Genomic DNA, 13,469 nt, shown 5'->3' with positions numbered 1-13,469 from the left:
AATCTTTTGTTCAGTGTCACTTTGATAGCACCAAAGCAGTTCAGGTAGTGTCAGCACTTTGATAATGCACTCTCAATATAAAGGTAGGTTGAAGATTGTAACAAAATTTGGTTTTGATCAGTATCCCTTCTAGAATCCTCTTCTCGTATTTATTCCTTTTGGTGCAGACAAGAACATAAACTGCATTCTTAAATCAAGTCTCTGATTCAAATATTATTTGAATAAAGAAATCTACAAGATGTTTCCATTGATGAAGCACATGAAACCATGCATAACTGCACATGAGTTTTCCCTTCTGTTATGGGAGTACATCATTTTATTTGCTTATATTTCCAGACAAAAATATATTACTGTTGAGTTGCGGTTGAGAGTATGTATCAGTAATTTTAGGGTAAAATTCATTCCTGAAATGGTATATTTATTCCAAAAAGAAGCATTATAATTTCAGGAAATTCAGCGTTAAGGTTACATTTAAAATAAATCCAAATATGTTTAAATATAGAAATGTACAGTTAAGGCACCCTGACATCCATAGCTCTGCCATGCGTAGGGGGCAATATGGAAAAAAAGTCATATAGACTGTTATAAGGAAAGCAGATAATGGGGGAGAAAAGTGAGCATGGTCACTTGTAAAATGTAGTCTGTTTGCCTTTTCAAATTTTATTTAAATAAATGGAACCTTAAAAACTAAATTGAATCTTATTATGTCACATTAAGCACTATAATAGTAGAGCTGCATTTAGTCTGTGTTTGTACAGGCATAACAATAATCAGATAACAGTACCTCTTTCCTATTTGTCAGTATGAGCATAATTGATACTTGCAGTAAGAATGCTGAATAAACAATCAGCATTATGCAGTGATAAATTCACTGGCACCGTGTGTACTTACATAATTTTTTCTAGTTGTTCTTTAAGATGATTTTAAAAAGAGAGCTTTTAAAGATCGATGAAGTCATACAAATTAGCAGAGAAAATCGTCTCTTCTTTTCACTTAATGTAGGGTTCTTGTTTTAGTGCTAAAATAGTTCATCAAAAAAAAAAAAAAAAGGCAAAACGTGTCCCAGTAGAGGGATGGAATAATTGTCACTGAAAATGAAAACCTTTATTGAAATGAAGTGGTCCAGTTTTGGTTTGTCACCCTGACTTTTCATTTTATGCCATACCCATGTGAGGTTAGGTAGTTCCTTTGCTTATCTTGCAACAGTTATGAATACTGTGGACTGTACATATGTGAAAGCTTTTTACTCTCCTGTCCCCATCATTCTATATTTAGTACAGAAATAAGATTTTAAACAGAAAAGTAATGTCAGCTACTCTAATGTGTTGTCATTCCTTAATATCATCCAGTTACCCTTTTCAGTGAGCTTTTTGTGTCTCTCTCACCATCCTCCTCTTCGTTAAGACATTCCAAAACACTGTTCCTCCCAAAAGACATTCCAAAACACTGTTCCTCCAACTGCAGAAATGCTATTTCCACACACCTCCTCCAAATACATCCTTTACCACCAAGCAATAGTGACCTCTTGCTGACACTACTTTCTTATGGGGGAAGTTTCAGTATTCTCTGATAATAGGTGCCACATTTCACAAGTCTAAATTTTCTAGGCTCTGATTTCAAGATCTAACTTTTAGGTAGATTTATGCTTGTGCAAGTCTGACTACTGGTTAAACACACACAAAGCTCTTCCCTTCTAAAGCACGTTAATGCACGTGTCAGTGCTAAGCTGGCCATATTTAATCATTTCCATTGACTCTTTGGTAAAATCTCCTTCTTAATATGACACATTCTTTCACTTGTTCACTTTCTTTATTGCAGTGTTGTAGTGTTGCTTCTCAGATTGTATCGTCTTCTCATTTTTATTTTTTAAATGTTTAGATATAGCCCTAGCTTCAATCTTTCTCTCACATGATCCTTCAGATTCACTGATAAGGAAGATGTAGGACTTGATCCAACTTCCACTGAAATCAGTGAAGAGACTCCTTTTGGACTGGGCCTTTAATTAAGGACCTGAGATTTATACATCTGTTTGCTTGAATTTGAATCCCACCAGTAACAGCAACGTGCATTACTATTTTAAAAGATGCAGTGTCACCATGAAGTCCTTTCAAAATCTTCTCATGACGTTAACTCTGTTGCATGACCAATTATTTACTAGATACAAATATGTACTGTAGGAACCACAAATAGAAAATAACTTCAGCTGTTTTGTTCAAGAGGCCATCATTTGGTATTTAAAGAAAAAAATACAGTTATGGCATAAAATCCATTCGTCCACCTCTGCCAAGTGTCAATGTAGACATTATTGATCCCTGCTTTGCTTTGTATCATGAAATCCCAGTGTGCAGCACTTCAGAATAAATGGGTAGGATGGTGCTCAGGGGCCACATAGTGTAGTGGGTTGATCACACAGCTGGAAGCCAGACCTGACTCTTTGTCTAACTTAGCATCTTCTAATCTTGAGAGAGAGCACAAAGCGGAGTTCAGAACCTAACTGTTCTTTGTCTTTGAAAATCTGCCTCCTAGAGACTGATTTTTAAAAAGTGCACTTGCAAAATAGATGTGAAGTTGTGTTCCTAAGCCATTCATACAGTGACTGTATTGTAGGCAGATACCTAATTATCCACTTCTGTGCACGAATACCCAATATACATGTGCAAAGTAATCACATATGCAAATTAGGCATGTAGTTGCTCCTGTGCAATTTTGCAAATCAGGCCCTTATTATCTCTGTATCTCCATGTGTAAAATTGTACTCACCTCTTGGAGTTATTGCAAAGATTTTAGATAATATTTGCCCATCTCTTTTAATGTATAAGGAGCTTATATAAATGCTAGTGCTGTTATAATATCAGTTATGAACAGCAGTAGACATTGGCCGAAACTAAACAAGGCCAAAACAATTACGGTGTTTCAGAGGGACAGAGACCACAGGTTTTTTATAATTTTCCCAATTACAGGTGATTGAAGGTTATGGTTAACCATCCCCAGAAAGGGTGTGGTTAACCACAGGGCTGTAATGTGGAAGAGAACTTCAAAGCACAGAAGGAGAGCAACACAGCTGCCCTAGGCTTGGGAGAGACTGATCTGAAATGGGAGTCAAGCTGAAGTTACGAAATATACTCTCAGCTTAAAAAACTGCAACCGTCAGTCTTTGTGGATATCTCATTAAATAATTTAGACTGGAGTGTTGTGTGTGTACATATTGTAATACAGATATTCATGGAGTTTAAAGCCAAAAGAGACCATTATGATCTTGTAGTCTATCCTCCTCTATGCAGTAATAGATTCAAACACTGCAGTAGGATTATTCTAAATTACAGTGTTTTGGATCTTTACAATAGAATCTCTAGTACTTTATTTAATCAGGGCGTGCTCTTTTTGCATTGGTAGAATTTATTCTGCAGATATTCCTGATCCCGCCTCCTCTAGTACCTTAAAAGCAGCTGTTGTCACGGGGCTGGGTGCTGTTGAAAGAACAACCACCATGCAGTATATCATCGCAGTGATAAATGAGAGACGTCTATTTGCATTCTCAAATGATGCAACTACTGTGTAGAGGGCCAATTAAAATTACGATTGTGTGTCTGATTCCAGAATCTTGAAGATGGGTATTTAAAATAATTTATTTGGAACAAAATCTGGTACTTTTCTTTCCTTTTTTATGGTCCTTTTAACCAATTTTGGATCTACATTAATATCCTTATGTAAGCCAATTTGAAATAATTCACAATGATTTTTAAAATAAGGTTTTTTAGACTGTTTAGCTTTATAAACATCCAACTATATTATAGTGTTCCCTTTAGTCACACATTTTGTAATTTCCATAGGGTAGAATTTTTACTGTGTTGCTATTGTACTAAGGTAAGAAATAAGATTTACTTGAAGGTAATTCCTAGCATCGCTCTTCGTTCCTTTTTTGAAAAGCAACCGGTACTGTATTTGTTTTTCTTTTTTCTTTGCATACCTGGTTGTCAGTTTTTCAAGGAGAATTGTCAGTGGTCTATAAGTTTGTCAGCTAATACTTTTGACACCCTGGATGTATGTCCTCTGGACAGGCTGATTGTGTTTGTAATGAATTTTTAAAGTATTTTCTTACATATTCTTTGTCCATAGTTATTTTTACATGATATCAGAAAAGTCAATGTGTCCTGTTAACATGCTCCTGATCACCCTTTCCCATGGAAAATCTGGCAGGAAGGGGGTGCAGGGTACTGGGGAAATGGTTCTGTTAGAGGGACAGGCCATAGGGATTTTAGTGGCTTGACTGCCCCTGTTCCCCTCACACAGTTAAGTTGCAATGGAGCCGTGCTTGCAGGCTTGTCAGTTGGGAGCTGCCCCTTGAGGCCTCCTTACAGGGGTATTCCCCCTGCAAAGAGCTGCTGAAAAATAGTACCAGCTTTGGCTGTATTGTTCGGGGAGAGGGGGGGTTCTCCATGGCTGATAGTGTGGCAATATACTTGTCCTCCAGCCAGCCCAACTCACTTGGGAGGAGGAGACCCACACACAGTGAATCCCTTCCATGCACAGAGCACGTATCTTTGGGATAGAGTCGGACATCTTGCTGTTTGCAGGTCTTCATTCAAGATGGAGTTTGTTTTTCCATCCACCATAACTGATTTGTACAAACAAGTAGGTCTTTCTCTAAGCCACACCCATATACTGTACTGCAAAAGTCGCTCAGTTGTCTTTATGAACTAAAGGTGCAAGCCACACCCTATTGTGCTAAAGGGAAAAGTAATGAGTGTGTCAGGTTGTTAAAAATAACCATTTTTCTGCTCCTTTTGATATTGAAAATATCTGAATAGAAGTGTTACTTGACTGCATTTTAATTCTATCTGCAGTGTGAACCTTTTCTTTTTCTTTTAATGCTTGATATTAATCAACTGTGTCATGGCAGTTCATGTTGACACTTGCAATATACACTTAAACCTAATTAAAATCAGGATGCTGTGAGATCCTAACTAGGAAAGTCTTTTAGTAACCATCCAAAATTGCCTGGAGACTTTCTTTCTTCTTGCTTTTTGAACTATTGTATTTAGCAATTACTTAACATACAAGAAACGTCTAATGAAGCCAGTTGGCTCCAGTCAGATTTTATTACAAGATGCACTGAAAGATTTTGTTTTTCATAAATGCTGCAATTATTATTCCCACTGAAACCAAATGGTCTAAGGATGTGAAAGAATGTAAGAAGATGTGCACTATGTGTGCCTATAGTAAAGGGTTGAGCAAGGTTATATTTACATTGGCAGTTTTGTCAGTAAGAATGTGAATCACTTCAAAGAACCACAAAGTTTATATTTTACACTAACTGGCTCTGAATTAGCTGTTTTTGACGTTTTCCAATACAAGTAATGTAATTTCCTTTTAAAGTGTTTAAAATATTAATAATTGATAAACTCACACAATGCAAACTAATGCATTTTTATTACAGCGAAACAGCTGAAAATAATTTAGACAGTATATTCTGATGCTTTATAGAAAACACGTTTTTTCCTTTAAAAAATCCATTGTGAGTTGACTGTTTAAAATCTAAATTCCACTGCACACAGGGAAACTTTCTGATTTGAACAGATAGAATCTTCTTGGTTAATCAGATTAGAGCAAAGCAGTTAATTGAGATGACATGATTTATTTTTCCCCCCCAAGCAAAGAGTCTGCAAAATTTGCAAGTAAAATTTTGTATTCAGGAACAATACTATAGAGTCTTTACAAAGACTAGACATTTCTAAATTTGTGTAAAATAGGAACATAATTCTTGTATTATAGAAATTAAACAAGCTTAGACCCACATGATCTTATTATTTAGTCAGCACTATAAGGGTGTGACGCATTTAACAAGCCAGTAAGAAATGGTCCCCACCTTCAAGAAAGCTTGATACATGTTTTGCAGGATTGAGCCTTAAATTTGGACATAATAGGACAAGTGAAGACAAGAGAAATGAGATAGGGAGAGGAGAAGGTGTGACAGGATTTATATCTAGAAGGTTATGTGACATGCTTAGGTTATGCATGTATATTAATGATGGGGGGGGGGAGCGTTAATACCATGAGAGTTGTTAGAGAATGTGGAAGAGAAATGGAGTTTTCCAAGGGATAAAATGTAAATCCATTTACAGTTTGATTTTTATATGTAGTACGTAGTGACAGTTTGATCATCTGGCATTTCTAAATCAGAGTAGGAAGGATGGTCTAGTGGATAGGGTGCTGACCTGAGACTCAGTAGATCTGTGATCAGTTCCCTGCTCAGCCACAGATTTCCTGTGTTACCAAAGTCATTTACTCTATTCTGTGCCTTATTTCCCTATCTGTAAAATGGGGGTAATACTTCCTGGCTCACAGTGGTGTTGAGAGGATTGTGAGGCTCTCAGATACTATTGTGATAAGGGCCAGATAGCTAGGTAGGAAGTAGATTGATTAAATAATCCCCATGTTGAATGTTCGTATGCTTCTTGGTGAAAAATCATGACAGCTGTACTGGAGCAGTTCAGTATGACACACACAAATTAGTTCAGGTAAACATTGTCAAGGCTTTCATGTTGGTGCGATTCTCACTGCGAGTTTCTTGTGCTCCTTTCCATAGGTATGCTTCAGAAGTCTCCTTCTGTTGAAGACTTTGTGAACGCCCTTGTTTCAGACTTGGATCAGGACTTTGAAACGTTCTTCATGGACTCAGAATAACATGGAACTGAACTGATTGTTTTTTGTTTCACAGCTGTTCATTGAGAAGTAGAAACAAATAGCCACGGCAGTACTATGTCCATCATTGTTAAGACTGGTCCTCTATAAAAACAAAGTTATTATTTGTAGAATCTTAAAATAAATAGTTTGTTTTAATGGATTGTATGTGGTTTTATTTAAGAAGATGATGGGCTAATGTTTCAAGTGGACTTGTAAAAGAAGACTGTTGGGAATATGCTCTTTGAATGTACCTTATGAGTGTATGGCTATCTGGAAATCCAGCCCTTCACCAAGATGGGTGGTAGGAATGAGACCTCTTTCAGTACACAGTTATTGAATTTGGGGGAGGGATAGCTCCGTGGTTTGAGCATTGGCCTGCTAAACCCAGGGTAGTGAGTTCAGTTCTTGAGGGGGCCACTTAGGAATCTGGGGCAAAATCAGTACTTGGTCCTGCTAGTGAAGGCAGGGGTCCCTTCTAGTTCTAGGAGATAGGATATCTCCATTAATTTAAATTTAATTTATTTAAATTTAGGATTAGCACAAAACTATCATGACTCAGGGTTGTTTGCATGGTTCCTTCTCACCTGCCTACATCAGTACTTGTCAAGCTTTTTCACCCTGTTCTTTATAGAAGACTATGGGATGTTCTGCATCAGGGGAAGGGAGAGAAACAGCCTGATTTGCTGTGCAGAGAAGAGAAACTGGGGAGAAGTGAGGATGGGAGCCTGTATGGGGAATGGAATGAGGGCCGGGGAGCATATAGGGAAAGAAAAAGTTGAGTGAAGGAAACGCTAAGGATGTGGAGGGAAGAAAATTTTTAAGAGAGCGAAAAAAAGCATGGAGAGAGTGGGTTTCCTAAATTATTTCAAAATGGAGGAGTGGCATAGAGAGAGTAAGCAAAAGTAAGAGAACAAAGACTGAGTTAAGGACTAAAAGTATGTATCCAAAAAGAGAAGTGGAATGAAGAACTAAGGGACAAACACCAAAATGGAATTCAGCTTCATGACCGGGAGAAAGAAAAGACAAACTTAGAAAACAAAGGACTTGCAGGAGGAAATAGAAAAGGGAAGAGATGACAGAGAACGAGAGTTGGGTAAGGTATCAGGTGTTTAACATAAAAAAAAAATATGGGGAGAAAGTGGAAGAAGAGAAAAAAAGCTGTTAATTTATTTTTCATTTATGGGACAAACCGTAATTAAGTCGTATTTGATATAGCTTGTGAAATAAGTCACAATTTTACATGCATTGAAAAATGGTGTCACATCTTGGATGCTTTCCCTCCCACTTTGGTACTCATTGGATGCTTGTGATGTTGAGGTACAGTCAAACCTCAGAGTTCCGAACGCCTCAGGAATGGAGAAAGCAACAGAGGGTCCTGTGGCACCTTTAAGACTAACAGATGTATTGGAGCATAAGCTTTCGTGGGTGAATTCCCACTTCGTCAGACGGAATGGAGGTTGTTCATAACTCTGAAATGTTCGTAACTCTGAACAAAATGTTATGGTTGTTCTTTCAAAAGTTTACAACTGAATATTGACTTAATAGCGCTTTGAAGCTTTACTATACAGAAGAAAAATGCTGCTTACCCTTTATTTTTTTAGTAGTTTACGTTTAACGTAGTATTATACTGGGATTTTTTGTTTTTTTGTGTCTCTACTGCTCCCTTATTGCGTACTTCTGCTTCTAAATGAGGTGTGTGGTTGACTGGTCAGTTCATAATTCTGGTGTTTGTAACTCTGAGGTTCTACTGTGTGTGTTCAGGACATTTACTGGTGCTTAAATTGTTAGTACAGCAATCCTATTCCTAACTGATATTTAACTATTTTAAACCATGTGTATTTTTAATTAAATATGGAATTTCTTTGCTGACATAGCAATATTGGGTACATTTTCAATAGTGGTCAACATGTTAACTCCTGTGAGTGTAGTCTGTTTCATATCTAATGTATTACATTCTGTACTTAGTTTATCCCTAAAGAGGAAGTGTGTGCAACTCTTTTAAATTTACCATACTGTAGTTAAACATTTTTTATAAAGTAAATGAGGAAAAAATGCATTATTAGGAAAATTAGACTATTTGCTCTGGATTTAGATGCCAACACCACCCACCCACATGTTATAAGGACTCAGACTTCTCAAAGGATACCATAATAAGCGTCGGCATTTTTGTATTAATTTAGATGGAATATATGGGCCAAAAGTGTTAACATAACCAGTCACTTTACAACGTTAAACAGTGTTAAACAAGGTTCAGGGTTCAGTATGCAGGGACCTCAGCTTGCTTAGTACCATGGCAAACACACCATTAAAAATCCTTTTAACCTTTTATTGAAGAAACAGAAAAGAAGGAAAAACAGTTAAAGCATTTGAAATGTAGAGTGTTCTTGTTTTAACAAGATTCCTTGTTCCCTTTCCCTGTAGCTGGAGAGAGTTTTAGAAAGAAAAAAACACTTTATGACAGACAGCCTTTTAGATGATATCAAAGATGGTAATAACTGTCAGCCCACGTAGTGTTTAGTATTCAGCTGGTGCTCGTATGGGTGGTGATGGCATCTGGATATCACCCTCTCTGGTCTGCTCGCCTCTCAGGATCAGGCCTGGGATTTTAAGAGACTGTGGGGGTGGCAACAACTCACTCTAGTAGCGTCCGTCTGTTCTTCTTTTTGTTCCTTTTTATTCTTTTGCACCTTTCCCACAAAATCTTTCTTTTAAGGACCCGGAAAGGGAGTGATGGGTGGAATAGATCATCCCCTCATTTTTTTGTTGACCGATTAGGCCTTATATCTGACATACTAATTCTGGCTCTTTAACTTCTGGCTCAATATCTCTTTTTTTAAACAAGCATAATTTCAACACAGTCCTTGAATTATATCAACTTGGCCTTTTTATTTAGACTAATTCAGTTATTCTGTCTCCCTTTCGTACCTTTCTCCATCAACATTGTTATTATAGGTTATTGTACCATTTAATGAACGTTTGCATACTTTTTACAGTTGAGCTCACAATTTGGGTAAATTTGTAGGCCCAGTTGTCACAACAGTATACCAACACTTCATGGAATATTTCAAGGACCTCCGGATGCTGATTTGAATTACGAGATTGTAGTAATTAATATTCTTTTACATGTTTTCTCCAGAGGATCAAGCTATCAGTGTCTATCCAGGTCAACATGTTTGAATAACTGATTATGATAGAGGGAGGGTTTGTACAGCACAATGGGATCCTGATCTTGGTTGGGGCCAATGTTCCCTCTAAATTGCACACACGCGTGGCCACACAACATTCTTGCATACACTACACATTGCACAAACCGTGCCGCCCATTTAGTCCACAGATTGTCATGGTCCGTAGAAGGCCCATGTACTGTCACTGTTGGGGTTTGGACCCCGCTCAGACAGAGAGTGAGAGATGGAGGCTGAAGAGGGCCCTTGGGTGGAGAGGCGGGGAGGGAAGAAATAGGTACGTTCCTGGGAAGGGTGAGGGTAGAGTGCAGAGTACTCATGCTAGTGAGGAAAATGCAGGGGCTTGTGACCACAGCGTGAGGTTGACAAACAGACTCCGCTTTCCCAGTCAGGTTGGACGCCACAGCCAGGCCCTCCTCCTGTGGCCCTGCCCTTAGAGTTATGGCTGATTACCTTGAGTTTCTCATTCTGCAAAGAGGATGTTTTTTCACAACAGAGTGGACCTGAATTAGTTTTCACTCAAATTCTTAGCTTTTGGGATTGCTAATGGGGAAATAAATAAAACTAATAATCAATTCCAGCTTTGGATTTTTGCAAAGAAACAATTTGTCAACTCCACTGGTTTTTATTTTGTGAATATCTTTGGGAAATAAAACAGTAGACATGATCAAGTCTCTTGAGAATGCATTGTATAGCCACTGTGCTGCTCATTATAGAAGAGGAAATATGATTCTAAATGAAAATTTCTCCCTCTTTTATATGGTGTTTCCAAAAATGTTTCCAGCTGTTCAAATGACTGATGCATTTTCCTTTTTTTTTTCTTTTAGGAACTTTTATTTTCCAGCAAATACACATGTTTTCAGTAATCTGAGATCTCTCTTCTGACCAGCAGTGCAACTCCCCTTAAACAACAAAACCGCTGTAATTCTTTTCCAAATTTTACCATTGGGGCTTCCAAACTAGCTACCCAAAAATTGTTTTTTGTTAACATGGTATCTTGGAGTCATATTTTAATCTCAAATTGTGCTGTATTCTTGATTTAGCGGCTATAAAATTATAAGCCTTTCAGGGGAGGGATCATATTTTTCTGCTGTGTGCACAGCATCTAACACAGTGGGGCCCCAACTGGGCTTCCCCCCAGCCCCAAAAGATCCACTGCCATGCCCACAGTCTTTTAGGCAGTTTTATTGTCTCAAACTTAAGCAAAACAATCAAAAACAGTTCTTCAACTCACCCTGAGCTGTTACTCCCAGGGGATTTTTCCCCCTTAAACCTCGCAGGTTCTCACTGCCTCCCCTCCCAAGGAACTCTGGGCAGTACTGCTGCTGCTCCTGCTTCCTAGCTGTGACTCGCAAGGTCTCTCCTCTCCTCTAGGTCCAGGTGCCCTCTTTTAAAGCTCATTTGGGTCAGCTGATGCAGCACAGGTGCACTGGCTCTGCTGCCACTGAAAGCATGAACTAGCATCAATTCATGAATTTGCCACGGGTCAGTTAGATTTTTATATATAATAAAATATAATAGATATATAATAGAATCCAATAGGATATCCTCTTTTTGAGTGATGGCCCCATGTGTATTCCACTACTCATTCTCTGTGAGTGACAAGCACCAGCAGTGCCTCTACTGCCTCAGCGAGGCACACATCACAGCTCGCTGCTCCATCTGCAAGTCCTTCCTGCCTCACACCTGGGAAGCTCAAGAGCTCCGCCTCTGTAAATACTTTGATGGAGGAAGCCATGAGACTGAGGGCACACTCGGATCTGGGCCTGGGACCCTCTCCTGTACAACGACCATCACCGGCAGCGAGCACCACTCCGAGTACTGCCCATGCCCCAGACCCGACGGTACCGAAGGACAAGTCCCAGCATGAGAGTAAAAAACACTCTTATGGGATCAGGAGCAGATCTCTGCTGCGGACTGCTCCCAACTGCTGCATTTCCTCCTCGAGCCGGGCCCGGTCAGGTGAGATGTAGCGCATGAAACCAGCTGGACCAGCACCCAACCTTCCCTGTGTGGAGGGTAAGGCCAGGCAAAAACAAGATCCAAAAGTACCGACAGCAACCTCAGTACGCAGGCATTTAGAATGCTCATGGGTACATGCACCTCCTGTTCCACCGGTACCTCTGTGCCACCCAGACAGGCCAGCTCCACAGATGCCACCATGCCACTTTGGCATCTCCAAAGGTACACTGTGGACTTCCGGGCACTCTGGGCCTTTCCTGTCTCCGGAGGAGCTGATCATACCCTACCCACAGTCTCCACTCCTATCCAGCCCCCCACTCACCTGTGACATCCTCACTCCAGAGGATGAACCTCTTCTACTGTTCCTGGAGAAGCCCGCCCCGTTGCTATACCGCAGCCCTCCAGTACTGATGAAGATGGTTCCAGCAAGGGAAGAACCGGAGTTGGAGTAGCTTTCGGAGCCAGAACCCTCGTTCTCCTGGGTGTGATGCCGGAGTCCAGACTAAAGTCCCAGACTGCCTTACCTACCGTCATACGATCTGGCAATGGAGACCTGGTACCACTACCATGGAGCCCACCACATCCGAGGAACCCTTCTTTTTGGCCATTCTGGGGAACAGATGCCAGGCACCATCTCAGGTGTCCTATTAGCCGTCTCCCGCTCACCCAACGGTGCCATTGGTTTATGAGTAGGGCCCTACCAAATTCACGGCCGTGAAAAACGTGTCATGGACTGTGAAATCTGGTCTTTTGTGTACTTTTACCCTACTATACAGATTTAATGGGGGAGCCCAGCATTTCTCACTCTGGGGGTCCTGACCCAAAAGAGAGTCGTGGGGTGGGGGGGTTGCAAGGTTATCGTAGGGGGGTTGCAATATTGCCACCCTTACTTCTGCACTGCTTTCAGAGCTAGGTGGCCAGAGAGCAGCAGCTGCTGGCCAGGCACCTAGCTCTGAAAGCAGCACCCTGCCAGCAGCAGCACAGGAGTAAGGATGGCAATATCATACTATGCCACCCTTACTTCTGCACTGCTGCCTTCAGAACTGGGCAGTCAGAGAGTGGTGGCTGCTGGCTGAGGTCCCAGCTCTGAAGGCAGCAGCACAGAAGTAAAGGTGGCAATACCGTAACTCCCATACAATAACCTTGCGACCTCCCCACAGCCCACTTTTGGGTCAGGATCCCTACAGTTACAACACTGAAATTTCAGATTTGAATATCTGAAATCAGGAAATTTACTATTTTTAAAATCCTATCACTGTGAAATTGACCAAAATGGACCATGAATTTGGTAGGGCCCTATTTATGAGGAAGAGGCAGACATTGAACTGGTACCGCCAGCTCCACTAGTCCCCACTGCTGCATCCTCCTTGCCAGACAAGGCACTTATTCCCCTCCTGCTCTCTCCGCCAGACGACCAATACCAGGACCTGCTCCAGAGGGTAGCAGCAGACCTGGGTATCCCTTGGAGGAGGTTCAGAACCTACAACATCCTCTATCCTCCAAGGGTAGCTCTGCCCTTTAACGAGGCCATTCTCCAACCAGCGTGGGCAGTGTGGCACACCCTTGCCTCCTGAGAGGGTGGAGAGGTGGTATTTTGTGCCAGCTAAAGGGGTGGATTTTCTTTTCACTGACCCACCCCTC

At 40.4% G+C, this 13,469-nt stretch overlaps 1 protein-coding gene across 1 annotated transcript in view; it reads left to right on the top strand.

The window, feature by feature from the left end:
- Positions 1-6,840, top strand: part of LOC112103660 (mitochondrial intermediate peptidase-like) — a 121,526-nt gene extending 114,686 nt beyond the window's left edge. Inside the window, exon 18 of the mRNA XM_029911992.1 lies at positions 6,587-6,840. Within this exon, the coding sequence (XP_029767852.1) occupies positions 6,587-6,684 (98 nt within the window). The 3' untranslated portion in view covers positions 6,685-6,840. The remainder of the gene's footprint in view (positions 1-6,586) is intronic.
- The last annotated feature ends 6,629 nt before the right edge of the window (positions 6,841-13,469 follow it).

The sequence above is a fragment of the Terrapene carolina genome, unplaced genomic scaffold (genome assembly GCF_002925995.2).
Source record: "Terrapene carolina triunguis isolate 2854851 unplaced genomic scaffold, T_m_triunguis-2.0 Scaffold141, whole genome shotgun sequence".
Taxonomy (NCBI): domain Eukaryota; kingdom Metazoa; phylum Chordata; order Testudines; family Emydidae; genus Terrapene; species Terrapene triunguis.
Note: the sequence above shows the minus strand (reverse complement) of the source record. Positions and strands in the feature narration are given on the sequence as shown.